The sequence below is a fragment of the Caloenas nicobarica genome, chromosome 2 (assembly GCF_036013445.1).
Source record: "Caloenas nicobarica isolate bCalNic1 chromosome 2, bCalNic1.hap1, whole genome shotgun sequence".
In the NCBI taxonomy this organism is placed as follows: domain Eukaryota; kingdom Metazoa; phylum Chordata; class Aves; order Columbiformes; family Columbidae; genus Caloenas; species Caloenas nicobarica.
Window position 1 is genome coordinate 64,044,511 of NC_088246.1, and position 14,631 is coordinate 64,059,141.

Consider the following 14,631-nt stretch of genomic DNA (forward strand, 5'->3'; position numbering starts at 1 on the left):
CCTGGTCACGGGGAGGGGGCTAGGTTTCTGCTGCCCCGCCCGCCCGCCTTTTACAAAAAGGCGGCAGCGGTGTTCCAGTGCGTTAGCTCTTTCGCGTTCGAGTGGTGTCTTTTCCATTTTCTGTGCGGCGGAGGCGGCTGCAGCCTTCGCAGCAGCCTGGGTGCTGAGACGACAGAGGAGCTGCCTGGCCCTTCCGCTCCCCGGCGGGACCCGTGTCTTGATCGCAGTGAGACGTTCCTGAGGCGGGCTCTGGCGTGAGGTGATGTCCTGTCCGCACCGTGGGGGCCCGGGGACGGACCGCCGGTGCGCGCGAGTGCGCTCGCGACCAGTCCTCTGTCCGGTGTCGCGAGGGAGGGAGGGAGAGAAGGGTCTGTTCCCGCGGTGGGTGGGGTGCACGGGACGGGACACGGCGTCTCCTGTGCCAGGAAGGGCTGGTTGTGCCGTTGGCACATAACGGTCGCTGACAGCCCACTTCTCCTCGGAGTCGCTTTCCTTTCAGGAGCGAGAAGAATGGACGAAGCCGCTGGGGATTTGAAGCAAGCACTCCCAAACCTGTGCGACAGTGTTCAAATACACGTGGAAGTTCTTCAGAAATCAAGCAGGTCTCTCTGATCGAAACTTTACTTGCTGCAACTTGTGTCTGTTGCATTTTGTCCTTGTGCTGTGCACCTACAAGAGTGCACAGCACTCTGCTCTGCCTTCTCTGTACTCTCCCATGAGTTTCCACATGGGTATCCCTTCATAAGGTTGAACAAACCCATTTCTCTCAGCTGCTCCTTGTGTGTCATGTGACCTGAGTCTCATAATCAAGTTGGTGCCCATATTCTGGACTTGCTTCAGTATATCATTGTCTCTCGTATGGCAAGGCCCAAAACTACACACAATACTCCAGATATGGTCTTGCAAACAGCCGGTAGACGGAAAGAATCTCTTTCTGCAACGTTTGCACCCTTGCTAGCACAGCCTAAAATAAAGTTGGCCTTATTTGTAGCCAGGGCACACTGCTGACTCATTGCCACCTTGTCCACCAGTACCCCTGGGTCCTTTTGTGCTAAGCTACTTTTCATTCAGATGGCTTCTAGTCCATACTGTTGTCTGGGCGGTAGATGGAGAGACAGCATCTCATGTTTACTTTTGTTGCACTTCAGGAGGTCCCTGTCAAACCATATCTCCAATCTACAGAGGTCCCTCTGAATGGCACCCCTGCTTTCTAGGATACCAACAGCTTACCTTGCTTTGGTGTTATTCATAAACATGTTGCAGTTGCTTTCCATCCCATTGTCTAGGGTGTAAATGAAGATGTAAAAACAGTGTTAGCCCCAATATTGAAAGGACCACTCCACCTTTCCCCGCCCAACCTACTTGCAGCTCAGCCTAGTCTTAATTATTAATCCCAACCCTTTGAGCTGGACAGTCCAGCCAGCTTGTCCATTTATCTAGTCTTTATCTTACCAGTTTGGCTATCTGTATACTATGGAAGAGTGTGTCCAGGGTGTTGATAAAGGCAAGGTGTAAAATATCCACTGCTCTCTTTTTGTCAGACTTAAAAGAGAAGGAACTGGGAATTTGCACTGGGAATACATCACTGAAGTTGCAAAATTAAAGCCTTTCTGAAATCTTAAAATGGTATTCCTTTTTCTGTAGTCTTTGTCTCTTCTACTGGAATTCTCCTTATAGCATGTCCCCATCCCGAGGTATCAGCTGTCCTTAGCCATGAAAGCATATTAGAACTTTTCAAGCTAAGTCAGTCTCATAGCTTGGCTATGAGTTTTTCTGTTTTTCCTTGTGAAAAACAGTCAGATGGCATAACTGATGTCTATTCTTGAAATCTTCGAGCAGTGTCATTCCATGTCCCCTGATATGACTGCAAGTAGTATTCTTTGGCTTGTATATTTTAATGCACAAATGAAAACCAAGTATCAGTAGGGTTGCTTTTGCAAACAAACTGAACTTGAATTTGATAGGGGTTTTTTCTTCAGCAGAATGTGGTGGGGGCTTGAGTGGGTTTCAGGATTTTTTTGGAGGGGGAGTATTTTTTGTTTTGTTTTGTTTCTTTTTTCTGTGTTTTTTGTTTGGCTTTTTTTTGGTGTGTATTTCGGCTTAGTGTATGAAATAAAGCACTGTGATATTAGTTCATACTTCCTTATAGATGTCAATGCCAAAAATAATGCTGTTTGTTTCTTGTTAGCACGGCCAAAAAAGAAGATATCAGGATGAGTGTCTTAAAGCTGTTGAACAGACATAACATCGTGTTTGGTGATTACAAGTGGACAGAGTTTGATGATAGTTTCCTTAACAGCAATGTGCAGTCCGTGTCGATTGTGGATACAGAGCTGAAACTGAAGGACAGACAGGTATTCACAGTCAAGAATGTACAGCTCTGTTCAAATGCCTGTGAGCTAGTTGTGCATAGGGTAGTGATAGCTTGAGGACATAAGCAAGACAATGTTTATAGGGTGATGTAGTATCTTTTATTAGGCCAACTGGTATAACCAGGAAAAGGTGCCTACGTTTTTGGGCCTACACCCTTAGTAAGGTCTCAAACAGAAGTAGTAGGCTTCAAAGCTGAATGGCAGCTGAGAACTGTAACTTTCTTATGTCATAATTAGCTTTGAATGAGAAATACAATGTATTAAAAGTCTTTCAATGTCCATTCTAGCCTATTGACTTGAGCAAAAGCAGTCTTTCTCTTCATATTTTTCATCTGAATGAAGAGGGACCGAGCTCTGAAAACCTGGAAGAAGAGAATGAGGATATCATTGCAGCTAACCACTGGGTGCTACCAGCAGGTACCTATGTGATATTTCTGGAAGGTCTAGAGCAATTACAATGAAAGAAGATCTTGAAAATGCTAAGAGTGTTTATAGGGTTACTGTTAAAGGTATTGTATCTGTATATTGTTTAACTTTGTCCTTTGTCAATGGAACCAATGTATTTGGACATTTCCACAACATGTCATTTATTTCTGTAATACTTGTGGATGGGTGGAAATAACTGATATCATGGAATAAAATGTATAGTCATAATCAGAAAAAAGTAAATTTTTAACTCTACAAGCTATATTGCAAATTTTTTTTTGGGCACACACAAGAAACTCATAATTTTAAGCATTAATTTTCCAGAGCCCATTGCTGGCTTCCAGTCTCCAAGACAGTACTGCTTTTATGTTTGGAACAAACAAACAAATTAAAGAGGTTTAGAGTCCTCAGAGCGTGTTCTGAAAAGAAGATTAAGCCTTCGCTCTGCAACAGAGCGTGGCCTGCTTGTTACTGTCCAGTGCTTGGGGAAGTTGGAATCTGCGCCTGGAAGGAGAAGTACAGGTGTGAGCTTAAGCTCAAAGAGACAGTGATTCTGAGACATTTCTTGCTTTTTGTCTGTTGGGTAAAACATAACTATCCATTACAGTTCTCTTTGGGAATAATTCAATCTGATACTTTGACATTATTCCCATATTATTGTAGTTTATGATAGTTCAGTCTGTATTTTCTGTGCTGAAAGCTAGAAACTAACTTCTAGAAGTGATTGACACCCAAACCACAGCTTTAGTTTTTTATGCATCATTCAGCATGGGTTTTTTTAACCCCTACATGTTGATGTTAAGAAGAACAACACAACAAAAAACCCCCCTGAATGATAAAATTGGGCTTAGAACCCTTCTCCCACCCCAGTTCTTCATAGCTCTATATCCTGGAGAAACATAGGTCCATCTCCTATCAAGGGTGGAAAGAATGATATTTTTCCTTTCATTGTTAAGAACTTAAGAACATTACTTTCTCCTCACAATTATTTGAGGAAACAGAAGTTGTGAAACTGCTGAATCTGTCTGTTAGAAAGTAGTGTTTGGATTTTGAGAAAAATAACTCATGTTTTTTTCCATATATTTTAATTGCTCTTGTATATCTGTTCTTAATCCTTAATTTCAGTTGAGAATAATTTGAAAACTGGTTTGTATTGCAATGGTACAAATTCCCAGATTAATTTATCCTAAACAGGTATATAATATATTGCTTTTGCAGCTGAATTCCATGGCCTTTGGGAAAGTCTTATATATGACATTGAAGTAAAATCACATGTAAGTTGAAAATGAATAACAGTTACAATTGCTTGAGAAGAAGTAAGAGTTGAAATGTAGCCTGTCTGAAGTTTGCTGCATCCCGTGGAGACATTATTTGGAAATCACCAGCTCAAAAAATCTTCATATAACTTTTCATAGCATACTTCTCTGATGTACACTTAAAAGAAGGTAGAGCTGGCATTTGGAGATTAAACAGACATATCACTATGTACTACTGTGAAGTCAGCCCTGCAAAAAATCTCAGTTTCCCTGTGAAACTGGGTTCAGTGATGCTTATTCCACAAATTATAAAGAATTTCTTAATATGCATTGGCTTATTTTAAAGAAACTAGAAGTTTAACAGCTGGAGGTGCTGTTTTGATAGCAACTTAAAACTTCTCAGAAGATTTTCAGTTTTGGTTTAGACATATTCATCAGCCTGCATGAAGTAACCAATGAATGTTCTGTAGAACAGGGTAGAAATTCACTTTATTAAAATCCGGCACCTTGTTTTAAGGCTCATTAATTGCATTTTTTTTAGAAGGGGAGAATAAAATTGGTGGGAAAAAAATAACTTCAGAGAGACTTAGAAAAAATGTATGCAGCATTCTTTGAAATCAGTTCTCTATTTCTCCACTGTATAGGCCCCAAAAGATCTGTTGAGTCTTTGGTGTGAGGTTTTTTTAAGGATAAGGCAATTTTGGTGGCTTGCTGTCCCTAAAGGAGAAGTGTATTGCTATCAGCTGTACTTGTAGTGCTTCCCTCCTACTGGCACTCTTGTTACCTTGCAGTAAACTAACTGAAAAAACTAAATCACTAAAAGTGTTCATTAACTTGTTTATAATACCATAGATACAGTATTCTCACTTACGTCTTTATATTTAAGTCTTCTTATCTATAGTAAAGCAAAATAGTACAGTGATTGTACTTTCTCATTTATAAGGTAAACATCAGTTAACACATCAACATTTGCCTAATTTACGGAACTGCTTTCCAAATCATCTGTGAAATGACAAGACTAATTAGACTTACTGATGTATTAAGTAACAGCAAGTTGCACACTGTTGACTTGAAGTGTTTGTTGGTAGAAAGAAGTGGTAGCTTTTAATGACTAAAATTATAACTCCGTAACTTCTGTAAAAGTGATTGTGGTGAATGTTTATTCTTTAAACCATGGGCCTGGCTGGATATGATTGGGTTCTGCAGACTCTGAAATAGTTGCTCTGAATTTTCAAAATAGTACAGTCAGTGTCAATATAATATTGAAAAACATGCTGGATGAAGTGCAGGTTTTTTTGCTGTTGGGTAATTGCTCCATATTGGGCATGAGATATTGCAGGAAGGCTATTTTGTTGTCCTCTTAACACATATGGATCAACAGCATATTACAGGTAATAGAAACAGAAAATAATATGGTGTTATTCAGGTGTTACTATAGATAAAAATCAGTATAGAGTCACACCTGAAGTTCATATTCGTTTTGTTGAAAGATTTCTCTGCTTCCTAACTCTAGATAGTTCTAAAATGAAGTAGCATTATGTTTAGAAGCAAGCATTCAGGGAAGTACAAGCAACTTACCTTATTTGGAAGGATAACCAATCTACAAATTCCTTACAGTAGCTGATACAAATGTTTCAGCAGAAAGGAACTAAAATGTGACAGGAGATGCTTTGTTTGGTGGGTTGACTACAACAAACTCAACAACTGTATAGCTGTACAACATCTAAGCAGGACCTGGAGTCTGAGTCTTCGACTCTGTGCTTGGGCGGCTTCTGTTTTAAAGACACACTATAAGTTGGACAATGGAAAATGAAAATAATTTCACTTCCTTAAAGCATTTCATTTATTCATGTAAAAGTTCTGGAACTCTATTTGTGCCTGGTACATGCTATTCTTTTTCCTGAGGGCAGGAAGGAAATTAATTTCCAATCTTTACAGAAGGAAAATTTGCCTATGACTAAAAGACGTGAGGCCAGTTCTTTTTTTGTTAAGAGTACTCGATGGACACAATTAGGAGATTGCTTCTATTTGTAAATGTATCTGCTGATATGTCTCTAATTCGTGTGTTTCTTTTTCTTCTCTTCAATTAGTTACTTGATTACGTGGCAACAACATTACTGTTTTCTGACAAAAATGTTGACAGCAACCTGATATCGTGGAACAGAGTTGTTTTGCTGCATGGTAAAAATGATCTGTCTTAAATCAAGTAGATTCATTGTCTATCTGGTTATACCTTCCTTCTGGAAAAACTTGTATTGCACTTCTGTGTAGTGAGATTAGGTGATCCAAAAGATTCTCTCCATAATATGCATTTAAATCAAATGTAATGTCAGAATCAAATCAAAGTTCACATGCACTATGTTTTTGCAGGAATTTAAATTCTAAAATTTATAATGTAGTGACAATATTTGTTTTTTTAATTTTCATTTTTAAGTAGTATTATTGCTTGTTTTAGATAAAGTGCAAAAATAATGTAAATTAGGACATTAGGAGTTATGTATTAGTTACAGTCCTATTGCAGTATTAAAAATTTGTTGTGTATTTATAAAAACTTTTGAGGAAATGGGGAAATCAATCTGTGTGGTGTATGTTTAACATTGTGTGATCTGTTGCCAAGTGCAAAGGCAGTACTTTTGCTAATTTAGTTATTATTGTACTATTTTAGTGAAGCCATAATCTTCAGTCAGTCTTAGCTTATTGCGGAAGTTATACCATAAACGAGATCACATCAACTGAATCCATTTTGTTGCAAAATGCAGCTTGCCATTGTTTAATCACAATTTTGTCATCAGGACTGGTATTCAAAAATAAAAGGTCCTAGTGGAAATGTTTGTTATGAGTGTTGGTTATACTTAAGTTATTGCTATTTATCAGTTTAGAAGCTGCAGGATGTTTTTCTTTGTCTAAAAGAATGTTAACAATATATTCATGATACATATATTTAATGTTAGTAATAAACTCATTATTGTGATCACAAAGAAGTTAATACTGGGTAATCTACAACTGTTGTAGTGCAAAATACACTTGTGCTAAAGTGGCAGTACTGGCTTTAAATGAAAGCACTGGCATCTGGTTGATGTTATCAGTTTGTTTATCACCCACACATCATCTTCTATACATTCATACTGTGTTTAACTGTTCTTGTTCTTGTCTGTTTGGAGAAAGTCTGTGTGGTTCTTCCATAGGGTGTCAAGCCAGATCCAAAAGGTTTGTCCCAGAGCATACTTCCTAAGATGCTCTGGGTTGCCCCAAGTTAGAGATTTCTGAGAAAGTGGACAGCTGATCAAACTGGGCATGATGTGTTTCTGTTTTGCATGTTAGAAGAGTTTGTTTCGGGAAGATATAAGTTTAAGCATAACACTGATTTTTGAGAATGCTAATAAGCGTCATCCCTGCTAGGGTGATACACTCTGCTTCTGTTGCTGTTGAGTATTTTAACTTTACAGTGTCTGTATATAAGCCATTACACTAACTATACTAATAATTGAAAATTATATAAATTCAAAGCTCAGCTCTAGAACTGTAGTGGGGTAAGCAATCTTCTGAAAATACTCTGGTGTTTACAATTATTGTCTGCTCCATTTTATTCTAAAATTACTGCTGTAATGAAGTACAACAGTTAAAAATATGTTGCATGTCATTAACATGTTGCAGATTCTGTGTAATGTATGGATTTGATTTCAAACCAGGCCCTCCTGGAACTGGCAAAACCTCCCTCTGTAAAGCATTGGCTCAGAAGCTGACAATTCGACTGTCATACAGGTGACCATTTTTGGAATTTTTTCACTTTTGTTTATTATTTTTAATTGTTCTTTTTCAGTAGCCTAAAGATTTAATATTTGATTTCAAGTAACTGGTGCTAAGTGCTAAAGTTTATAGTTCTTTTATAGTGCACTTAGCTAGCAATAAAATTGATCTGATAGAGGCACTGGTTAAGATATTTTAATGCCTTTAAAATTACTTAATTGTGCCCAGGTATGTAAAATTCCAGTGATGATTTAGTCATTAGTTTGTGCTCACATTGTACATCAAGGAATAACAAAGGACAAAGGATCACAGGGTATCAAACCTGCTATTTGTATCTTCATGTTCAAGAAAGCCTATTTTTAATAAGTAGTGATTTTGTAACCAATTTGTTTTGTACTTGGATTGTCTCCCACAGTCTGCAGAGGTCAGTCTGTATATCAGACAAGTAATGAAAGTTAGCATTAAACTACATAGCACCTTCACAAATTTATATTAAAAAATAGGTGTTATATAAAATACCAGGTGTAATATGAATAATATTTACTTATTGAAGTGATCTGACTCTATCCCAAGCTGAATTTACAATAAACATGGGCTATACAATGTGTGGTTATTTTGTCCTAAGGATATCCATGCAGAGCTAAGTAAATAAGCCTCATCCTTTTATATGCTTTCTTGCTGTACTGAACAAAGTCTTACACGAACAGAAGCATGAGGCCATTAGTATGGTAACTGTTACTTAAACTGTATTTAAATAGTACCTGTTCTAATGAAGGAATTCTGATAGCAATTTAGTATAAAGTTTTCTAGTGAGATGCATTTCTGGAAATGACAAACTCAAAACAGGTATTATATTTTCAAAAGTAAGTAATTTAAGGTACTAATTCACAGAATTCCAGAGTTGAAATGTAGGGAGTGAGACCTGCAGAAGTTAATGATATCCCTGACTTTTATTTACAATAGAGTTGATACTTTTTTTTCCCTTCATACTTTAGGTATAGGTATGGACAGTTAATTGAGATAAACAGCCATAGCCTTTTCTCTAAATGGTTTTCTGAGGTATGTATTGATGTAGCCAATTAAGTAGACTTTGTGGTTTAGAAATTATACTGTTACTATTGAGCTTGTTTCATAAAATAAGTGTGTACACCACAGATTAGTCAGAATAATGAATGCGTTTGGGAATCCTGAAAGAGAAGCTATATTAGAAAGTTACTTTAAAAAACAAGTATTTCCATCTTTAAATATGGTAAGGTGTGGAAAGTTGTGTGATAAGGAAATAATATGCATATGGTGTCTTCCTAGAGTGGCAAGCTTGTAACCAAGATGTTCCAGAAGATTCAAGAGTTAATTGATGACAAAGATGCTCTTGTATTTGTACTGATTGATGAGGTATGATTCTAATACCATTGATGTACATAAAAAGTAACAGAAAGTAAATTGATGGGAGGGAAATGTGGTAATATTCATTCATAAAGAACAATCAAACCATATTTATGGTTTTCATAAGTTACATAACTTTCTGCAGAAGAGTAAACTTTAATCTTTATTGCTGCAGATTTGGGAGAAACACAGTATGATTTAACAGGCACATTCCAGCTGAAAAAGAAGTAAAACCTATCTTGGTAGCACTTCACTTGCCACTGTGTGTTTCCAAGTGGAGTATTGTTTTAAACTTCAAAGTAGCCTAGATTTATATTAATTGTGCTCTTATGTATGTTGTAAAGCTCTAAAAAGCATTATTACGGTTCAGTTCAATGTCTAGATTATCTTCAGACTTACATTCATAAGCAACTTTGTATGTACCTTATCAGCTTTGTTATATTGGAGTTCCTATGGGGAAGCTAATTCTAAGTTCAATGTATTTATTACTCTGGTGTCTGTGTGTGTCCCCCTCCCAAAATTTAATTAAAATGAAAAACAGCCTCCGTTCTGCTGCCTAAACAAGAATTTCACTCATTACACTTTGTTTCCTTGACATTCCTTTTTCTCTCCATATAAATTCCTACTTAACAAAAGATTTTAAAGCTGAAGTTTTAGATATCGGACACCACGCTTTGAAGGTGTATCATTTGGGTTATTTGCTTGCTGCCAGCACTCCGGATGTGCAGCCTTTTGTAAGTGGTGGTTTTTGTGTTTGCTGATATTTTTTTGTTGCTTTTTTGGTTAGTTTGTTTGGGTTTTTTTGTAGGTAGAAAGCCTCACAGCAGCCCGCAGTGCCTTCAAGGCAGGCACAGAGCCTTCAGATGCTATTCGTGTGGTGAATGCTGTACTGACACAAATAGATCAGATTAAAAGGTAAAATCATATTACTGAAACAGGAAAATGTAATTGACAATTTCAGGATTCCCACTAAATCTTAATTCCTACTTGGAATACTAAACCAAATTGGTTAGTGAACTATTCTTTGTTAATGTTGCTAGTTGTGAAAGCAGATAGGAATAATCCAACAGAATATTTTGCATGTAACTGGGTGAACAATCAGATCTACAGATGGTATACTTCCTTTGAAGCTAGGGAGAAGTACAGGACAAATGGTCATGATATCTGCTTGGAGAGACAAGAATGAGATCAATGAAGAATTCATTCACCGTTTACAGCTTCTGGATGTCAATCTAAAGCAGACTTGCACAACACATGGTGTACAAGCAATCTTTAATGATTCTTGGTCCACTTTACCTGCTGGATTTATCTTATTTTAAAATTTATTTTATGGATTTTTCTTCTTTTATTTCTGCCACTTTCGCCCCCTTTTTGGAGATACTTGACTGTTCACAGAAAGAAAGGTGCCCTAGTATTTGGCCCTGCCTTGCGGCCTATTAAAAGTGGCTTATTCATATATACAAGTTCACAGGCTTCATCTAAAATTAGCTATGGTTATGAATGTTCTTGCAGTATTTGTTAGAGCAAGGAGATGTTACTTCTCTTTTAAGCTCACTCCAATGTCATCCGTAGTTAGAATGTGTCCCATTGCCCGTTAAACTATACACTTTCAACTGAATTGAAAACATGTAGATTAAAGGTTCAAATTTATGAGTCTTCTTTTCATATTCTTTTTGTGGCAGAAACTGTGCCAGTAGGCTCCCGATAGTTAATGTATATTCACTTCTCAAATAGGGTTAGAGAAACTATGGACACTTGAGAAAAAGCTGAAAGAGATTATGCATTGAAATAGATAGGTTATAATTGGCCAAGAGCTTCAGATAATTTAATTTCTGGCTGACAAGTATGATGTGACTATTGGATGAAATGGCTTCAGTCATAAGAAGGAAGGTATCGATCTGCCAGTCACAAAAGGAGTTAATTCTTCTATATGCAACCTGAAAATCTGCTTTTGTCTTGAAGGCATCCCAATGTAGTTATCCTGACTACTTCAAATATTACGGAGAAAATCGACATGGCCTTTGTAGACAGGGCTGACATAAAGCAATACATTGGACCTCCATCCACTGCAGCAATATTTAGAATATACCTTTCTTGCTTGGAAGAACTGATGAAGGTAATATTTTGAAAGCTACATTGTGAAATGTCCTATTTTAATACATTTGACATTTTAATAATACTTCCTGAATAATAAATCCACACAAATATTTTCACTCTTACTGTAGAATTTAATTTTGAGCGTATTTAAGTTTTTCATACAACAGTGTATAACTCTTCTTTCTAGTGTCAAATAATATATCCTCGACAGCAGCTCCTGACACTCAGAGAACTAGAGATGATAGGCTTTATAGAAAATAATGTGTCGAGGTTAAGCCTTATACTAAAAGAAATCTCAAGGTAAGATTCTGAAATTCTACTTATTATATATGTGTACATATATATATAACAAGTTGTGGAATGATGCATAAAAGTGAAGGAATTTCATAAGAGCTAGAGTTCTGAAACATTTTGATATTTTTCTGTTAGGGTTAGTGCAAAGCCTTTCAGGTTACAAAAAGTGGAGGCAATCGGGGTTTGCCAGCAATTCTTAGTCTCAGATCTGGCTTGACCTAGTACTGCTTCTGGTTTCTGCTCTGCCCTTTGAAGTTCTCTTGACAAATTGCTGACTGGATTAGTGAGATGCCGTAAGTTTCAGTGGATATTGTGAATTGTAATGCAGTTTAGTGGAAATAGCATTGTCTTTAATTCCTGCTAAAAAAGTGTCTTGGAATGCCTTGCAATCTACTAAGTCAGTTTTTAGCATCAAGATATAAGTGAACAGAAGCAAAGAGGGAGTGATGTGTAAATGGAGAGTGTTACGATTTGCTGAGTATACGAGTAGACCAAATAGTTTTTCACTGCAGCGTAACAATTCTTGAAACAGTAAAAAATCATATTCACAGTATCAAGCAATATTTTTTTTTCCAAAGTGCTGGCACCTATGAAACAAAATAAAATAACATTCATAAAGTCAGGAAAGTGTGTTTTCCTTCTGTTCCTGAAGTATGCAATCTCAACCAGTAGGGAGTGAAGTAGAAGTAAGTTTTTCCAGGCATAGAGTTTTGGGTTCTACATACACAGGTGGTGCTCGGAGGGGACAGATGCATATATCAAGTAGGTAAGGTAAGGAAGCTGTGTGTAAATTGGGGAAAGAAGGAGATAAGCAGTAGACATGAGGACCAGCCTTCAAAATAAACTTTTCAAGTCCTTCTAAGAGTAGATGGAAGATTATGTCTGTACCACACCCTTTCAGTATATACAGTCCTCCAAATTAATGAGCTGTGCCACAGTGATGTTACGGGCATCAAGGAAGCTTTGGCTGGCAAATGTGACTAAGCTATTTCTGTATCCTTGCTTGCTTTTCTCTACTGTATAGCCTTTCGTAGGCTGAAGTTGTCTGTTCATTTCCTCCTTCTGCTAAAAGTGCTGCAGGTGGCCTGCTGAATTGTGATTTGAGTTTTTTTACAGCAACTTATGAGAGAAACATAGAAAAAGGAAAGCTCTCCTTTTAAGAGTGGATATTTAGCATTTAATCAGCACTTGTCTCTATTTTACTATAGAAGAAGTGAAGGCCTTAGTGGCAGAGTCCTGAGAAAACTTCCTTTCCTAGCACATGCACTTTATATTCAAGTAAGTTTATTACATTCAAGTAAGTTTATTCTATTAATTATATTTTGGTTTGGTTTTGAGACAGGTAGGAAGACATTTGGACACTGCCTGAAGTAAAAGATTGGGCCTAAACCCCCCTTTTCATCTAAATTGCACTGTTTCTGCTGCTTTGTAGTCTGAAACAATTTTATGCTGCCTGTAATTTAAAACAAGAGTGAAAAAGATGGGTGGGATTGACCTGTCCAACAGCATTTTGCTTTTAATTAAATGTTGTGACAGAATATTAATATTGGTTCTGTGATAATTTCTGGCTGAAGGAAAACCCTCTGCCACTTTATAAATAATATTAATTTGTTAAAAAACTTTTTGAAGCATGTGCACAATAATAGTAAGGCTTTGCATAGTTTGACTTTGACTTTACAGTGCTAGCTGGTTTCAAATAAACCTGCAGTTTTCTGGTTTGTAGCATTTTGAAAGTTTTATAACATGGCAGTTGAATATTTCTCTTTGAAATACTGTGATTTCTATGTAAATTATTATGTATGCCTATTGCTGTAGTGTGTCTAACAAAATGTTCTCTTATTTTCAGTCCCCCAGAGTTACAATGACAACATTTCTTCAGGCTCTTTCACTTGCAGTAGACAAACAATTCGAAGAAAGAAAGAAACTTGCAGACTGTGTGTGACCCTCTTCTGTTTTGTAGTTATCTGTATTGTTAACACTGAAAACTACGTATTTTTTCATATAAACTGTGCAACTTCTATGCATCTGTAAAATTGGTTGTCAACACCTTAAAAAACGTGGAATGCCTAATATAGTTTTTCAAAACATTCATTAATAAACAATTAAGAAATATTACAGCATATTTTTCAAAAGCTTTATTTCAAATGCCAATAAGAGGATTGTAAAAAATTTGTGTTAAAAGTTGCTTTTCATCTTTTACAGTTGTTAAAAGTGGGCAGACTTCTAGTCCTTGTTTCTTAACTTTCTATCCATGCATCAGTTTTTATACTTCTGATTCTTTTATATTTTTAATAGCAATAGGAATTAGGTCTTTGGATCTTCTGCCATAAATGCACTATTTGTTATTGCTTCTGAAATTAAAAACATGAAACTGGAAAGGATTCAAAGCCCTCAGTGATGGCCCAGACCTGACATCTCTTTATATTGAAATTTAATGTCAAGTATTACTTTTTTTTAACTACATCAGATTCAAAAGTTTAAAATCAAGAGATCACTTAATTGCATTTTGTAATACTACTTTGTGATGTTGCAAGGATGCAAACTGGAGGGACCATGTTTTCTCACTGAAGAGCAACTACAATGTGTAAGAAAGGTTCTTCAAAATGCATTAAGTTTGGCTTTGTTTTGTTTTATAAACATGACATAAAAGTCATCTGTGGAGAAAAATATGTTGTAGTGCAAGAGCCAGGAAATGTATGCATCCAGTTCCTAAAGGAACAGAGCCAACTTCTATATTGTAACTACATATCCTATATAATATTGATTACAAAGCTGTCAACTCTTGTGTTTACAATACTCTTGTATTTACAAAATACAAGTATTTTATCTGCAGTCAATCTTAGAGGAGTTTCGAGATCAGAAGTTTAATTTTTCTTAAATGAAGATAAAATAGTGAGATTTAAGTTGATGATATCCAGTTAATGCATGCCTCCTAGCCATTGGTATTTGAAATATATGAATGGTAGTGCATTTTGTTACTTTCTTGTTTGTGTTTTTAAATCAATGTTATACCATACATTCATGAGACGAAATATTTTGTCATGAGTTTTATTGAT

General features: G+C 36.5%; 1 protein-coding gene across 2 annotated transcripts; it reads left to right on the top strand.

The window, feature by feature from the left end:
* Positions 1-28: 28 nt before the first annotated feature.
* On the top strand, positions 29-13,666 carry TRIP13 (thyroid hormone receptor interactor 13). Of its 2 annotated transcripts, none has more exons than XM_065629154.1 (14): positions 29-259; positions 500-602; positions 2,189-2,354; positions 2,660-2,789; positions 4,017-4,072; positions 6,145-6,235; positions 7,744-7,816; positions 8,797-8,860; positions 9,107-9,193; positions 9,993-10,099; positions 11,147-11,300; positions 11,469-11,581; positions 12,784-12,853; positions 13,422-13,666. In XM_065629154.1, exons 2-14 carry the CDS (start codon positions 511-513, stop codon positions 13,515-13,517), a joined length of 1,299 nt encoding a protein of 432 aa, XP_065485226.1. In that variant the 5' UTR covers positions 29-259; positions 500-510; the 3' UTR covers positions 13,518-13,666. The 2 variants fall into 2 exon arrangements, with proteins under 2 accessions (XP_065485226.1, XP_065485227.1); XM_065629155.1 differs by having other exon boundaries at positions 12,787-12,853.
* The last annotated feature ends 965 nt before the right edge of the window (positions 13,667-14,631 follow it).

What these genes read in the sequence shown, in the direction of transcription:
- TRIP13 (XM_065629154.1), top strand. Translation starts at nt 511, where the DNA reads ATGGACGAAGCCGCTGGGGATTTGAAGCAAGCACTCCCAAACCTGTGC. An exon ending in ACATTGAAGTAAAATCACAT is followed by an intron (nt 4,073 to 6,144) that starts GTAAGTTGAAAA and finishes CTCTTCAATTAG; the next exon opens with TTACTTGATTACGTGGCAAC. An exon ending in ACAATTCGACTGTCATACAG is followed by an intron (nt 7,817 to 8,796) that starts GTGACCATTTTT and finishes TTCATACTTTAG; the next exon opens with GTATAGGTATGGACAGTTAA.